The sequence below is a fragment of the Micromys minutus genome (assembly GCF_963924665.1).
Source record: "Micromys minutus genome assembly, chromosome: 25".
Lineage (NCBI taxonomy): Eukaryota > Metazoa > Chordata > Mammalia > Rodentia > Muridae > Micromys > Micromys minutus.
This window is the reverse complement of record NC_137960.1, coordinates 2180782-2197015: the sequence shown is the minus strand read 5'-3', so window position 1 is coordinate 2197015 and position 16234 is coordinate 2180782. Positions and strand designations below refer to the sequence as shown.

At 49.8% G+C, this 16234-nt stretch overlaps 2 protein-coding genes across 2 annotated transcripts; both read right to left on the bottom strand.

Moving 5' to 3' along the window:
* Positions 1-2136: 2136 nt before the first annotated feature.
* Positions 2137-5423, bottom strand: LOC308436748 (HLA class II histocompatibility antigen, DO alpha chain; the record flags this gene model as incomplete). The annotated part of the gene is made up of 5 exons (XM_080937723.1): positions 5327-5423; positions 3641-3889; positions 3132-3413; positions 2904-3039; positions 2137-2200 (listed from the first exon to the last, which is right to left on the bottom strand). Exons 1-5 carry the CDS (start codon positions 5406-5408, stop codon positions 2137-2139), a joined length of 813 nt encoding a protein of 270 aa, XP_080793849.1. The 5' UTR covers positions 5409-5423.
* A 4295-nt stretch (positions 5424-9718) lies between these two features.
* On the bottom strand, positions 9719-15428 carry LOC308436747 (RLA class II histocompatibility antigen, DP alpha-1 chain; the record flags this gene model as incomplete). The annotated part of the gene is made up of 5 exons (XM_080937722.1): positions 15327-15428; positions 10689-10934; positions 10145-10426; positions 9908-10058; positions 9719-9755 (listed from the first exon to the last, which is right to left on the bottom strand). Exons 1-5 carry the CDS (start codon positions 15406-15408, stop codon positions 9719-9721), a joined length of 798 nt encoding a protein of 265 aa, XP_080793848.1. The 5' UTR covers positions 15409-15428.
* Positions 15429-16234: the final 806 nt, after the last annotated feature.

Below are 16234 nucleotides of genomic sequence, written 5' to 3'. Positions count from 1 at the left end.
GGGAAATGGATGGACAGCGGAGGGTTGGCTGGAGGGCAGAGGAGAGTGGGTACTGTCATTGCGTGGAAGAGGAGACCTAAGTGTTTTCTGTAGGAGAACACGCGGGATGGTGAGAGTTGGAACCACAGGACAAGGCGGTCCCTAATGATGTTAGCTGGATGTGAGTGCATGACAACCTGGGCAAGGGTGATGGCAAACTGTGATGTCTTCCAAGAGCTGGGCTGTCCCTCGTGGGACCTGCCTCCTCTCCTCAAGTGGGGGCTCAATGGCTACCTTCGTGCTGTGTGGTCTTAGCCCCTGCTCTGAGTGTATCAGACCAGCTAACATGCAGGGAGCACTGCAGCTAACATGCAGGGAGCACTGTGGCTAACATGCAGGGAGCACTGCAGCTAACATGCAGGGAGCACTGTGGCTAACATGCAGGGAGCACTGTGGCTAACATGCAGGGAGCACTGTGGCCAACATGCAGGGAGCACTGTGGCTAACATGCAGGGAGGACTGTGGCTAACATGCAGGGAGCACTGCAGATAACATGCAGGGAGCACTGTGGCTAACATGCAGGGAGCACTGTGGCCAACATGCAGGGAGCACTGTGGCCAACATGCAGGGAGCACTGTGGCTAACATGCACGGAGCGCTGCAGATAACATGCAGGGAGGACTGTGGCTAACATGCAGGGAGCACTGTGGCTAACATGCAGGGAGCACTGTGGCTAACATGCAGGGAGCACTGTGGCTAACATGCAGGGAGCACTGTGGCTAACATGCAGGGAGCACTGTGGCCAACATGCAGGGAGCACTGTGGCTAACATGCAGGGAGCACTGTGGCTAACATGCAGGGAGCACTGTGGCCAACATGCAGGGAGCACTGTGGCTAACATGCAGGGAGCACTGTGGCTAACATGCAGGGAGCACTGTGGCTAACATGCAGGGAGCGCTGCAGATAACATGCAGGGAGCACTGTGGCTAACATGCAGGCCGTGTGGCCCAGCAAGAAGATGATCTGGGTTCTGCTGCCTTGTCCCAGCTCTGTTCCCAGGAGACAGAACCAAACCTGGGTTCTGTGTACCACCCTGTGCATTTATGGTAATAATGTCTCCTTCAGTGTATGGGAGATCTTGCCATTGCTGGCAAACAAAGCCTTTGACTTAAGTCACCTTTTCCAAGACCCAACATTTTTTTGGGGGTGGGTGTGGCTTCTACCAGTTTTACTCTCCTGAGAAGTCCAAGAAGTCTTTCCCAGCCTGCTCTCTTCAAAGAACAGTTTTGGTTCTATTTGTCGTAATCAACTCCAGTGCTCTGAAAAACAACAAACCTGGGCTGGAGAGACGGCTCAGTGGTTAGAGCACTGACTGCTCTTCCAGAGGTTCTGAGTTCAAATCCCAGCAACCACATGGTGGCTCACAACCTTCTGTAACTCCAAGATCTGACACTCTCACACAGACAGACGTGCAGACAAAACACCAGTGCACATAAAGTAAAAATAAATTAACTAAAAAAAGAAATATACAGAGTTTCTGCTTTCCCACTCCCCGAAAGCCTAATCCAGAAGATCCCAAGAGACGCCCAAGCGACTCCCTCATGGAGGCCACAAAGCAGGGCCACTCATTTGGTGACTGACATGAATGACCTCGTACGTTCACCAGTTTCTTTGTCTGTTCATGGTTAAAATCTTCTGCCCACATGGTTAGAGAGAGCTGGTGGGTCACGTGGACATCCTTTTTCTTTTTTTTTTTTCCTTTGAAAATTTACTATTTTAATTTGAGATGCACGAGTATTTTACCTGCATGCACATCTGTGCACCGGGAACCCCTGGATCTGGGAGTTACAGATGGTGAGAACCACCGTGTGCATGCTGGGAATCAAACCCAGGTCCTCTGCAAGGTGCAAGAGCGCCCAGGGCTCTAGCCACTGAGCTACCTCTCCAGCCCCGGACAGCCTGTCTTCATGGATCTTACAGATCCAGTGTGCTACCCTCCTGCCTAATGCGACCCACGTGACCCACACCCCTGAAGGGGGCAGCCATGCCGAGCCCACACCCCTGAAGGGGGCAGCCATGCCGAGCCCACACCCCTCAAGGGGGCAGCCATGCCGAGCCCACTCCCCTCAAGGGGGCAGCCATGCCAAGCCCACACCCCTCAAGGGGGCAGCCATGCCGAGTCTTGGGCTGCTGTCTGTCGTTCACGGGACGCCAGGCAATGTCTAAAAGGGAGGTGGTCTTCATGTAGGAGCAGAATTCCTGTGAGCCCTCCTCTCCCTGTACCCTACAAAAGTCCTTGGTTGGGGGAGTTACAATAATTGGATACTCTGTACCCATTTCCTTGAACTCTGAAATGGCCCACGGACAAAGTAACCACACTGTGGGATAACAAGGCACAGGGGAGCTGGCATAAAAACTCAGTAATGTGGCTCCCCTGGTCACCACCCAGAACTCCTCTTGATGCTCAGGCGTGTCCCTCGCCTGCAAGTACTGACCCCATGAAAAGGACACACGCAAGCACTCTTAAGAGGATTTAGTGCAGCTGCCGGAGGTGTGGATGGTGCCGGAACTGTGAGTACACTGGGGTACCAGGGCAGCAGACTGCGCCCTCAAAGTTCTACTGGGATTTAAAGACCAGAAAATGAGGGATTTGTAGAACAGAGGTTGATGCCATTCGAGGTCCACACTGTAATAGGTGCCGCTGAGCATGCAGAAGCTTCCAGAAGTCCGCCAGGAATCATCTCTCATGGGTTTCTCTCAGAAGAGAAATTACCTAAAGTCGCGAAATCGAGGCCATTTACATTCGCACACCCACTTCTCCAAACTCCTGCATTTCTATCTTCCCCTGTACCCCTCCTCTCCGTTCCTCTCCCATCTGCTCTCCACACCTTCCTCTCTTTACCCAGACTCCCCGGGCTTCTGCACCTGCGGGTACTGGGCATGCGTGCGCCTGTGAGCATGAGCACTGTGCCCAGGAGGCATCCCATAAAGCCGAGAGTCAGGCCCAGGCCACAGATCAAGGTCTCTACGGTGTCCGGTGGTGGGGTAAGCACGTGGGGCTCTGAGAAAGAAATCAAGGGTCAGAGGAGACAGAAAGGGATCTGGGGTAGTGGCGACGCGGACATGACCAGGCTGGGACAGGGTGTTCTGTACCCCAGTGCTGGAGGAGCGGTGCGTCCAGGCCCCAGTGCTCCACCCTGCAGTCATACACGTCCTCTGCAGAGGGCACGAAGGTCAGGTAGTGGAACTTCCGGAACCTGTGGTTAGGCTGGGAGTAGAAGCTGGTCTGGGTCACTCCCTTAGTGATGGGTTGGCTGTTGCGCAGCCAGGTGACATTGATCACAGGCGGGAAGATATCATCCACGATGCAGATGAGGACGTTGGGCTTTCCCAGTTCCACGCGAGACTTGGGGAGTACGGTCACTCTGGGAGGCACTAGGAGGAATGAGAACCTGAATCCCAAAGTCCCGTCCCTTACAGCTGGGCCTTACTAGAGCCAAGATTAAGGGATACTTCCTCTCATGTGACTCCCTGCAGTAGTGTTCTGGGATCCTCCTGGGGCAGGGGTTGGGATGGGGAGGGCAGGACTCTGGAGAGGGGTTGGGGATCCTGCTCAGCACCTTCCCTGCCTAATTACGTGGGGCAGAGGGAGGGCCAGGTACCACTGACAGCTCTGGTTCGGTTGGAGCGTTCCACCAAGATGTCCAGATGAGCTCTGATCATGGAGATACTCATCAGCCCACTCTGAAAGTCCGAGTGTGCGAAGTCTCCAAACTCAGGCAGACGCCACACGACCTCCTCGTTCTTCAGATCCACAGAGAAAATCTGTTCCCCATCAAATTCATGTGTGAACTGTCCGGAAGCATCGTAAGACTGGTAGAAGGCCGGTCCATAGGAGCCCACATGGTCGGCTGTGTTGGGTGAGAGAAGGAGCGAGAATAACATGTCTCAGCTTCTGAGTCTCAGCCTGGGCTCATCCCGGGCTGTGTGTGAGGACAGTCCTGTAAAGCCATAGCAGCCTCTTGAAAAGTTAGAGGGTAGGACAGAGGGGGCGTGGCCACTGCACGCAAGGGTGGAGCTGACAAAACAGGCTGGGAAAAGGAGAGACTGCACAGAGATATTGTCAGGTTTCTAGGCCTCCATCACCTACTGTGGCTGTAGCTGTAGCATTAAAGGAAGTTTTTGGAAAGAGAGCTAGTAGAGGAGTGGGTAGTGGACAGTGATTGACAGGAGCATGATTTAATAATATCTATGATTCAGAGACCAGGGTGAGGGAAAGGGCGGCTTTCTACAAGTTGGGCATGATGACACACCCCTACAACTCCAGCACTCAGAGGGTAGAGACAGGAGGATCAGAAGTTTAAGACCAACGTGGGCTACCTAATTCAATGAAACTCTGTCTCAGGAACACAGTGGAGGGAAAGAGGAGATCCCAAAATATTGTAAGATACACTGGATATAAGGTCAGAAGTTCAAGCCCAGCAGCGGTGGCACACAAACTTTAATTTCAGCGTTTGAGAGGCAGAGGCAGGCAGATCTCTAGGTTTGAGCCAGCCTGGTCTACAGAGCAAGTTCTAGGACAACCAGGGCTACAGAGAGGAATCTTGTCTCAAAAAGCCAATTAAAAACAAAATCAGGACTCAAAGTTTACGGCCCACCTTCCACCTGGGAGTGTTGATTAATAGGTCTCACCCCACAACATAGTGCCGTTTCCTGGATATCCGGAGCTACATTTCCGCTGGCTCTTACAGAGCTCTACACTTCTGAAGGAGTGTGGGGGACTGTCATGAGCCCAGCATGATGCCAAATACGGAAAACCAAAGGAGGCCACACATAAACACAGCCGTGGGCACTGCAACATCTGGATAAGAACTGCATGATGGGGCTGGAGAGATGGCTCAGTGGTTAAGAGCACTGACTGCTCTTCTAAAGGTCCTGAGTTCAAATCCCAGCAACCACATGGTGGTTCACAACCATCTGTAATGGGATCTGATGCCCTCTTCTGGTGTGTCTGAAGACAGCTACAGTGTACTCATATATAATAAATAAATAATCTTAAAAAAAAAAAAAAAAGAATTGCATGAAGCAGCCAGGAAGTGGTACAGGCGCCAGGCTGCTCTCTGCGGTGAAGCGGTGAGGGCAGAGATCTCAGAAAAGAGGAAGGGGGTGAGGAGAACTCCAAATGTAAAAGAAGCCCAGAGGAGACCTGACCTTAGTCCAGTGGTTAGGTCCACAAAGATATGGCAGGGATTTGTCGGCAGGAGGGGGGAGTTGCCATATACCAAACCAAAGACAGACACTTTCTCCTGTGCTATCTCCTCCCACCCCCAAGTGTCTCCAACACTTACCCTTGATGGCCCATACTCCTTGGGGACTCCGGAAGCTCATTACAGTTAGGAGTACCAGGACCAGCTCCACAAAGGGGACCATTGCCAGGGTGGGTGGCTTTACCAACGTCTGTTTGGGGAGCAAGGGAGCAAGGTGGACGTGAAAATAAACGGAGTCTAGGTTAGGGGAAGACCCTTGCGGTAAGCAGCCAATCAGAGCAGTTCTCTGTGATGATGGGGTTTGTTGCTGGGTAAGGAAATAAAGAGCTGGGGCGAGAAGGTGAAGGGTGGAGGCCATGGGTCGCCAGCTACTTCACCCTTCTAGAAGGGGCTTCAGGAAGGAGCAGAGAAACCCAGGGCACCAAACAGCTGTGCTGGGCAAAGCCTCCATCTGCTCCATGATGGAACCTGATTTTCCCCGTGGGTCCCTCTGCAAAAATTTGGGGTAAAATATAAAATAAAACACTAAGAAACTTTAAAGGGAAATCATTCGGTAAAATAATTCACAGGATCAAAACCCCTTATATCTGCAAATCGTTTTCAAAAACATTATTTTCTTTTATCCCATAAGGAAGAGTGTGTAATGGCTGAAGATGCTTCCCCTGAAGAAACGCTACACGCAGCTTCCACAATAGAGGTGGGGTGGACAGAGGGCATTGGTGGTCTTCATTTATCCTTTCTGGTCCCCAGACACCCTCTTCCATGCTGGCCAGAGGTAGGCCAGGGTCTGCATGCACATAGCGTTCGCCTCTTGGTGGGCTCTGCCAATGGCTGGCACTCCATCAAAACAGTAAATAGACAGATGCAGGTGTGGTGGCCCTGCCTTTAATGCCAGCACTCTGGAGGCAGAGGCAAGTGAATCTCTTGTGAATTTGAGGCCAGCCTGGTCTACAGAGTGAGTTCCAGACCAGCCAGGGCTACGTGGAGAAACCTTGTCTCAAAAAAATAGAAAGAAAATAAAGATGGATAAGTCTATCCTGATAAAGGGAACTTCCATCAAACTCCCAAAGACCCTAAAATAAAGGATTTTTCAATCTGAGACTTCTGGTGCTGCGGAGGTGGCTCTGTGGGTAAAATGCTTGAGACACCAGCATAAGGAGGGGAGTTTGGATTCCCAGCACACCAAAGAAGCCAGCCATGGTGGGTGGCACGGGTCTGTGAACCCTCAGCCCTGGGAGGGCAGAGCCAAGCAGATCCGGGAAACTGGCTGGCCCTAGCCAAAATAGGTGAGCTCCAGGTTCGGCATCAGACTCATCTCAGAAGATACACGGGGAGGTCGGCTGGGGAACAGCTCAGCAGGTAAAATCCCCCGCTGCTCTGCCAGAGGACATGCGTGCACACATGCATGAGCACATGCATGAACACACGTTGTAACAGCCTCCCACAAACATTCAAGCACACACAGATGCTGTATGCAGACAGTGCAGCTTAAACATCAGATGAAATGTAGTTTATATGCAATGGAATAGTTCTCAGCCACAAATAACAAATGAAACCCTGTCATATGAGCCCGAAGGACATTATGTTAGATGGAGTAAGTCTGACATAGGAAGGCAATGCCACAGGTTCACACGTGTGGATGCTAAGTCGATTATGTTGTGGACGTGCAGGGTAAAATGATAGTGTAGGGGATGGAAAGGGAGGGCACAGAGAGAGGTTTCCGGTTTCCACCTCCCCAGAGCTGCGGAGCCTCGGCAGGGTGTCCAGGCTGGTGCCAAGTACAGCGTCCACTCGTTACCATTCATTTGCTGGTAATGGTACTGAGGGCTGAGCGCTTTAAGTCTGTGAGTTCAAGGCCAGGTTACAGAGCTCCAGGACAGGCAGAGCTATGCAGCAATAGTACAAGTTCAGAGCTTCCTCTCAAAGCCACGTTCTTTTCATAAATATCATCACCTGCGTCAAGACACACACAGTTACCATCAACCCTTAATTCAGGATTCTAGACTCAGTCTTGCCTTCCCTTCCCTGTATATATGGCTCTCCACCCCGACTTCCCCTCAATTTCCTCAGCCCGTGAAGCTTCGCTGTTGCCTTGCTCGAACTGTACCTGACACACGCTCTCTACCATGGTGATGGTAACACGGTCATGTTCTGTGTGTTCATGGTGGCCATTGTCATCTGTAGCCAGCACTTAGCCTTCGGTAAGCGAGGGACTAGATGAGCCCACGTTGGAGTGATAAATACCATTTTCAGCAAGTCAGTGGGCATTTATGGAGGAATTACTAAATATCAAGATATGTGCTAACCTTTACAGATAAAAACCGTGAAGAAGGGCTTCTAACTGGGCTTGGAGGTGCATGGCTTTGATTCCAGTGCTTGAGAAACAGAAGCAGAGGCAGGTGGATGTCTGGGATTTCAAAGCCTGCCAGGTAACTTAGAAAATTCCAGAACAGCCTACAGGGCTACACAGTGAAAATGTCAAAAAAAAAAAAAAAAAAAAAAAAAGGAGGAAGGACAGGCAGACAGGCAGACAGGCAGCCTTCCCATAAGGCTACAAGCTAAAGTCTCAGACTCCTCCCTTCACATTCCACGGAGTTTGCAGTTTGCGCTCAGAAGGCAGCGGGACTTGGTAGGGGAGTGGGAGGTGGTGAGGTGGGGTGGGATGGGGGTTGGGTGGCGCTGGCTGGTGACAGGGAGCAGGAATGGTGAGGTGTCAGTGGGTGGCACTGGGCTTTTGCTCGTCTCCCTCCCATGTGGCCCTGTGAGAAACCTATTGTGGCCCCATTGACTCAAGTATTTGAATGTTTGGCCCAGGTAGTGGCACAATTAGGAAGTGTGGCCTTGGAGGAAATGCGTCACTATAGGGTGGGTTGTGATGTCTCCTATGTTCCAGCTCTGTCCGTGTACAGTTCCAGTCCTCTCCCGACGTCCACAAAAGGTAGTCTCCTGCTGGCTGCATTCAGATCAAGATGTAGAACTCTTGGCTCCACCGGCCCCACGTCTTTCTGCACACTGCCATGTTTCCCTCCATAATGACAATGGACTGAACCTCTGAAACTGTAAGCCAGCCCCAATTAAATGTTGTCCATTATAAGAGTTGCCTTGGGGCTGGAGAGATGGCTCAGCGGTTAAGAGCAATGACTGTTCTTCCAGAGGTTCTGAGTTCAAATCCCAGCAACCACATGGTGGCTCACAACCTTCTGTAACTGGATCTGATACCCTCTTCTGGTGTGTCTGAAGACAGCTACAGTGTACTCAAATGCATGAAATAAATAAATCTTTTTTTTAAGTTGCCTTGGTCATGGTGTCTTCACAGCAATGAAACCCTAAGACAGTTATTTTCCCTGGAATCCCAGTGAGAGTTGGCATCACATAAAACACCCTGGTTTGGCAGGAAATTATCAAGAAAGAGAGGAAACCAAACTATGGGACGACATCAGCAAGATGGTAGAGGAAACCCCAGCTCTCTGCTTCTCACAGAAGCACTAACACCAAAACAAACAAAACAAACAAAAAACGGGCAAAGGATGCAAGCCAGAAACTACCAGAACAAGAACAATGGAGTTTCAAAACGGCGGAGAAGGTCACAACTAGAAGTAACTAAAGAAACATGAACAGCAACAGTGTGTTCCTTTCCACACAGGAAAGGAGACAAAATGGTGACGTGGCTATAGACTGCGCAGGAGACTTCAGAATTGAGACTCCGCGCAGGGATGATGGGAGGGCTGCACACAGTCATGGGAAGAGTCCCAGGACCTGTGCATCCCAGAGATGCGAGTCCATGAGAAGAAGGTAAAAGATAATCAGACACACCCCAGGTACACTAGAGGGTGTAGAGACAGGCGGCTGGTTAGAGCAGCGTCATAGTAAACAGCTGAAAGCAACAGATGAGAGACTCAATATCAGGCGTGTGATGCAATGCCCACAGAGCCCACGGAGCCCACGGAGCTCCCTAAAGCTGCCGGTGTGGTGAGTGCTTCCACACGAAGCTGATAGTACCTATATGTAAAGAAGAACTCGGTAAATCCATTAGCGTGGCTACGTATGCTGTGGGTTAGACCTGAGAGTAAGGGAGCAAGCGAACAAACGAACCCAGAGTCAGACAGGAATGTCCTGACAATCCCTATGCCCCTCCCCCTGGTGCAGAGTGAATAATGATTATCAGTCAGCATGAGGGAGACACGGATCGTCGTGGAGAAATCACTGCCCAATGAGAGAACTTAGAAACGCAAGTATTTGAAATATAAATGTTTCGATAAACAGAAACCCAGAAGAGGATTTTTATGCGAGTTTTGCCTGCAGTGGGTCTGAGCAGAGATGGGAAGCTGAGGGTCCGCCCCAGCGCTGTCCAGGACGCATGCGCAGGACAGACTGGCTCCAGATCAGAGTGTGGCTCATCTTGGTCTCGATCTAGACAGTCTAGCTGTGTGGCCTTGGTGAAGGTGCTTAATGTTTTTGTGCACACAGCATCTCTCATGTGTCAAACCACAGCGACTGTAGTACCAGCACGCTGGTGAGGGTAACAAGGGACGGTAAGCGCAGGCGCTCAAGGCAGTGTGCAGGTCTTCGGTTCTCAGTGCTGCCTCGACATAGCTCTGCCCCGCTCACCTCCCACCCCTTTCTCCTCTGACTGCACCCTAACATCTCTACCTTCACACTCACAGGGGTTCCTGTGTCTGGGGCTTATGGCTGCCGTGCGATGCTCTTATGATGAGCACACTGCCAACCATGACGCCTACCAGGCCCGCCACCAGGCCCAGGGCGCAGACCGCGGTCTCCATTGCCTCGGACACCTGGACTGGCTCCTGCATTTCTGAGGGAAATAAATAGATGCGGTCAGTATAATAGGGTGCTCCAGGTCCTGGGAGCAGGGGTGTGTGGAAAGGGGGTGCCACTTACCCCAGTGACCGAGACTCGGCTGGCTCAGGCCCCAGTGCTCCACCTTGCAGTCATACACGTCCTGCACCGTGGGAATGAAGGTCAGGTAATGGAACTTGTGAAATGTGAGTTCTGTGCTGGGCAGAAAGACGCTCTCAGAAGTTCCTTCGGTGACCGGCTGCCCGTTACGCAGCCATGTGACGTTGAGCACTGGAGGAAAGAACCTGTCGATGTGGCAGATGAGGACATTGGGCTGGCCCAGCTCTACCGGGTTCTTGGAGAACACAGTCACCTCGGGAGGCTCTGGGAAGAGAGAGAACCTGGTCAGTTCTGAGTAGGTCATGGAGATCCTACTCTGGGTCCAGGGAGAGAGCCGGAAGACTCCTTCCACTGAGCGGCCTGTCTCAGCTCAACTTCTCTTGAGGAGAGGAGACGCCAGCCCCCAACTGTACAGCACGGAGTCCAAAGGAGGGTCCCTCAGCAGAGGGCGTCTGTCTCCCATCCTGAGTGTGGACCACGGGTGCTCCCATCCCTCCCCACCGGGTGGCAGAAGAAAAGAACCCACCACTGGGGGCCTGGGTGACGTTGAGTCTCTGGATCAAGGCTCTCAGGTTGTTCTTCAGGCTGACGATGTAAGGCAGAGCCTCCTGGGCGTCAAACGCATACACCGTGCTGAACTCCGGCAGGTTCCAGACCGTCTCCTCCCTGTCAAGATCCACGTAGAACTGCTCGTCGCCGTCGAACTCGTACATGCATTCACCGGATGGGTGTTGCGTCTGTACAAATATGTCATACATTGCTACGTGCTCGGCTGTATAAGCAAGATAAAGGAAAATGAGACCGATGTAAGAACCATCGTGGAAATGGCGAGGCAGGGGTCTGGGGGTGTTAAGAGCCTCTATTGTATACTTGCTGAATTCCAGGTCACCCAGCAATGCGCAGCTGAGAGACTTTCTCCTCCCCACAGCTTCCGGTCCTAGGACTGCAGATGTGAAACTGGGTTTAAACTCACGCAGGCAGAGGGGCAGGCATGCTGGTGCCCTTATTACAGGAGAGGTGGAGCTCACTGGGTGTAGTGTTTCCGTTTTCATAAACTTACCGGCAGTGCGCGCTAATACTGATTCTGTATTACTTTTTTTTTTATCTTGAGCATATTAAATCTAACAGGATGGATTTTGACAATGGTTTCAAACTTCTTTTTTAATTTTAAGTTGATTTAAAGAATTTTTAAATTAATTTATTTATTTTCCGTCTATGAGTACACTGTAGCTGTCTTCAGACACACCAGAATAGGGCATCAGATCTCATTACAGATGGTTGTGAAATTGTAGAAGTTGTTGAGTTTGAAATACCTGTGTGGTTTTTTTTTTTTTTTTTTTTTTTTTTTTTTTTTGTTCCTTAGTCTTTATCAGTTGTTAAGAAATAGCAAACATAATACAAACTATCATTAGTAATAACGGTATGAACGGTGTGAGCATTCTGGACTTGGACACACGCCCCCCTCTTCCCTGTAGGTCCCTACAGCAGGTAGGAGTGTCTGTCTATGCTTGGACCAAACAGCATGGAGAATGATCCTGGAGAAGGATTTAAGGTTCCCTGTGAGCTCAGAAAAGTCTTCATAAAACTCGGGGAACCGAACAAACAACCCTCAGCGGTCTCTCTCCAGTTCCTCCCTCTGGGCATGGTGGACAGACAAGTCACCCTTTCTTCCCCAAGTTGCTTTGGGCCATGGTGTTTATCACAGCAACAGAACAAGGGGCACTGCAGGAAGCGTGTGTAAAGTAAGACTTGAAAAGGCCTAAGGCCTTAGCTGTGGGGAGGTGATAGCTAAACTCAATTCAAAGGCAAACAGGAAAGCTGCAGGGAAATGGGGTGGGGATAAACAGGGTAAAAGAGGATCCTTTTAAAGGTCAGATAGTAGGAAAAGAGAGTTGAATTCCAGTAGTCTGGACTTGGTGGCATAAGCCCGAAATTCCAGTCAGGGGCCTGAGGCAGGAGGACTGAGATTCAGTGTCAGGTGTGGTCTCTGACAGCAGTTACAGGAACACTGTAAGACAGTGGCTGCACACAGCAGCCCTAGGCTGGGATACTGCACACTGGCAAGGATGGTTTTCATTGGGTAGTTCATGTTTGAGTTTTTAAGGCAAAGAATTTATCTACACGTTGAGAGGAGAAGCCAGGAGAAGAGAGACCGTGCAAAGGACAGCCTGGGGTGGGGCTGTAGCTCAGTGGGTGGGTACTTGTACAGCATGCATGGAGACCCATGCTTATTCCCAGTGCTGACACACTCACTCACACACACTCACATTCACACACACACTCACACATATACACACTCACACACACTCACACACACTCACACATGAAGTGATGAGTTAATTTTCATATTTACACAAATATTTGTTTATTAAGGTATTCACTACAAGGGTAGATTCACACACAAGACCATCAACAGGGTATTAGGTACTTCGGTTTCTCCCCAACTTTGTCTCAGTTACATTTCTACCTACTCCCGGATTCCTGCCTTAAACTAAACTTTTGTGGGCTGTTCTGGTTAGAGTTTGGTTTTTTGTTTATTTGTTTGTTTGTTTGAAACAGGGTTTCTCTGCAATAGCTCAGGCTGTCCTGCAACTCACTCTGTAGACCAGGCTGGCCTCAAATTCACAGAGATCCACCTTCCTCTGCCTCCCAAGTGCCTGCGTGGCCTCCACCGGGCTATGTGCTGGTTAGGGTTAATCATCAACCTGACATAGCCTAGCGCCACTTGGGAAGAGAGCCTCGGTGAGGAATTATCTAGATGCCAGCACTCAGGAGGCAGAGGCAGGCAGATCTCTGAGTTTGAGGCCAGCCTGGTCTGAGTTAAGAGTTGCAGGCCAGACTGGGATACACAGGGAGACCCTCTTTCAGAAAAAGGAAAAACAAAGAAATAGTTATCCAAGCAGCAAGGTGCTGCTGGCAGGGTCGGGGTCCTAAGCAGCCTACGGTGAAGATGATGCTTCAGCTGCCCTAGACCCTAGGACACTGGTGATAAAGGACCATACGACTCCTCTTGAGGAGAGCCCCGGATGTAGAGTGGAGCTGCCCTAAAAGGAAACGTGTGTGTGCTGCGGATGGCAGAGCTGAAAGTTGGGGCTACTCAAGCCCTTTGGGGCCCAGAAGATTGTGAGTTAGTCCAAAATACCAGATACAACACTCCAGGATTTGGGTTTATACTGCTTGTTTTAGTTTTGCTTTGGAGTGACTTTTTTTATGCTCCAGTTCTTCCTTTTGGGAATAAAAATGTTTAGTATATAACTTTATTTTTATTTTATGTTGTATAGCCAGTTAGAATTTGAACTTTTGCAGTATTGGAATTTTTTTAAAGACCTTATACTGAATTTTATATTTACATAGACATATAGGACAAGGATGGAAGGCTATGCATTCAAGGATGTGTTTGTGTGTCAAGTTGACAAGGCATGGGCTATACAGATTAATCTTACCCAGCAATTTGACACAATTTAGGATTACCCAGGTCAAGAGTCTTAATGAAGATTGTCTAGGTTAGGTTGGCCTCTGTGAATGTCTATGGGGGACTGATTTGATTGTTAACTGATATAGAAAGACCCAGTCCATTGTGGTGGCACCATTCCCTAGGCATGGAGAAAGTGCCCAGGCAGGATAGCACACACCTTTAACCCCAGCACTCAGAAGGCAGAAGCAGGCAGATCCAAGGCCAGGCTGGTCTATATAGAGTTCTAGGCCAGCAGGAACTACACAATACAATCCTGTCTCAAACAAACAAACAAACAAACAAAAACAATCACCTCCACCACCCAAAAGAGAGAGAAGAAAACTATCTGAGAAGAAACAACCAAGGATGTGTTTATTCTTTAGCTTTTGTTTGTCTGTATGTTCTGTTTTGTTTTGAGACAGGCTCTTACTATATATACTTCCCTGGACTCACTATGTAGACCAGGCTGGCCTTGAACTCACAGATCTTCCTGGTTCTGCCTCCCGATTGCTTATTCTTTTTTTCTTGATTGAGACTGACCCATTGAGTTCCTGCCTTGACTTATTTGAAATGATGGACCTGTACACCAAATACCCTGTTTTCTCCCCAAATTGCTTCTTACTTGGGGTATTTTCATGACAACAGAGAAACTAGGGCCAGGTGGTTTGTTATAAAGCCTTGTAATGTTGATTATTTACTTTGAGTTTGTGTCGGATGGAGGCAAACTCCCAAACCTCGAGCCTCAGCCTCCCTCTTACCAGGATTAAAGGTGTGCACCACCACATCCAGCCCGCACTGCGAATTCTAGTCCTTCCCATCTCTTCATCTTTGGATGGCATCATGCATGGGCTCGGTGCTTCCTGGTATCAGCAGGAAGAGACAGAGCACCATCGTGATTTATAATTTCTAGTGTGGTCTTTGTGGTCACCCAAAGTCCACACTGCTCCACGTGGGATCTGACTCACAATAACAAAATCATGATACTCTGAGGGAAAAAGGCATGAACCTCCCATTGTTATCCTAGGAAGGTCATAAGATCTTGGAAGGCAGGAACAGGTGCTCTGCTAGGTTCCAAACACAGCGCTATAGTCTCTTAAAGGCAGCCACATAAAGCAGGAGTGGGGTCCTGGTTGGGTTCAGCCGTAAAGTCTTTGTGTGCAGAGTCAGCCTGTGGTCAGAACTGTGTGTGAATTCGAACCTTGGCTCCCAACTGGGTGAACTACCTTGGAGAATATTTTAATCTTTTTAGCTTCAGTGTTTGTAATCTCTCGGGAAAACGCAAAACGATTTTCACAGATGGCTCCTGGGACGTGGAAATGGTGACTGCGGCTGCTGTGTCTTATAAGACTCGTTTCCTTTGATTATATGCCAAGTGTTTGCCTACATAAATATAAGTGTAGCATGTGTGCAGTGCCTACAGAGGCCAGAAGAGAAAATCAGATCCCCTCGAGCTGGAGTTACAGATTGTGAGCTGCCACGTAGCGGCTGGGGATTCTGGTCCTCTGGAAGAGCAGGCAGTATGCCTAACCACTGAGCCATCTCTCCAGGCCGGCTGCTTTTGGTTTTTAATGCTTATTAGAGCAAGATGAAACCAAGTGACTGAGGAGAGGTGAGAAACAGAGGAAATTGACAGAGCCCTGCAAAATCTCTCATTCTAAAGGAAGCTTGTGGCTGTTTAGTCCCACCATGAGACCCACCCATCCTCCTGACCTTTGATGGCCCCAGCTCCCGGGAGACTCAGCAGGAAGGCCAGGAAGGAGGCTCTCAGGGCCTCAGTTTTCGTCTGGAACATTCTCTCTTCGGAGCACAGGTTGGGAAATCTACTGCTGATGACCGTAATCAGAGTGGGGACACCTGAAACTCCCAAAACTTGGTTCTGTAGCCTGATTTCAGAGACCAGGGGAAACCGGCAAGGCTGGGTCAGCCAATCAGAAAAGTCAGACGGCTGACGTAGCTGTTGCTGGGTAAAGGGGGCCAAAGAAGAGGAAGCATTTTCAGAAGCTCATGTGGCCACCGTCTCCGCAAGTAGTAGAGATTTGAGAAGATAAGGCATTTGTCTTCTTCTGGTGTGTCTGGTGACAGCTACAGTGTACTCATATAAACATAATAAATAAATCCTAAAAAATACTTTTAAAAAAGAAGAGGGCGTCGGATCTCATTACAGATGGCTGTGAGCCATGTGTTTGCTGGGAATTGGACTCAGGATCTCTGGAAGAGCAGTTAGTGCTCTAACCACTGAGCTGTCTCTCTAGCCCTTGTCTGCTGTTTTTAATATTTTATTTATTTTATGTGCATGAGTGGTTTGCCTGTATGTTGTATGTGCACCACATGCATGCCTGTTGCCCACAATGGCCAGAAGAGGGCGCCAGATCCCATGGAACTGGAGTTACTGACACTTGTGAGCCACTATTTGAGTGCTGGGAACCGAACCCAATGTTCTCATGAGAGCAGCAAGTGTTCTTACCACTGAGATTACCGTGTGCCAGGGATTCAGGCTCAGGCCGCTATACTTTTGTGGCAAGCACTTTACAGACTTAGCCATCTCCTTAGCCCCTTCTGTGACTCTTGAACTAAGATTTGGCTGTGTCTCCTCAGCTGGTCATGTGTGTACACGACCT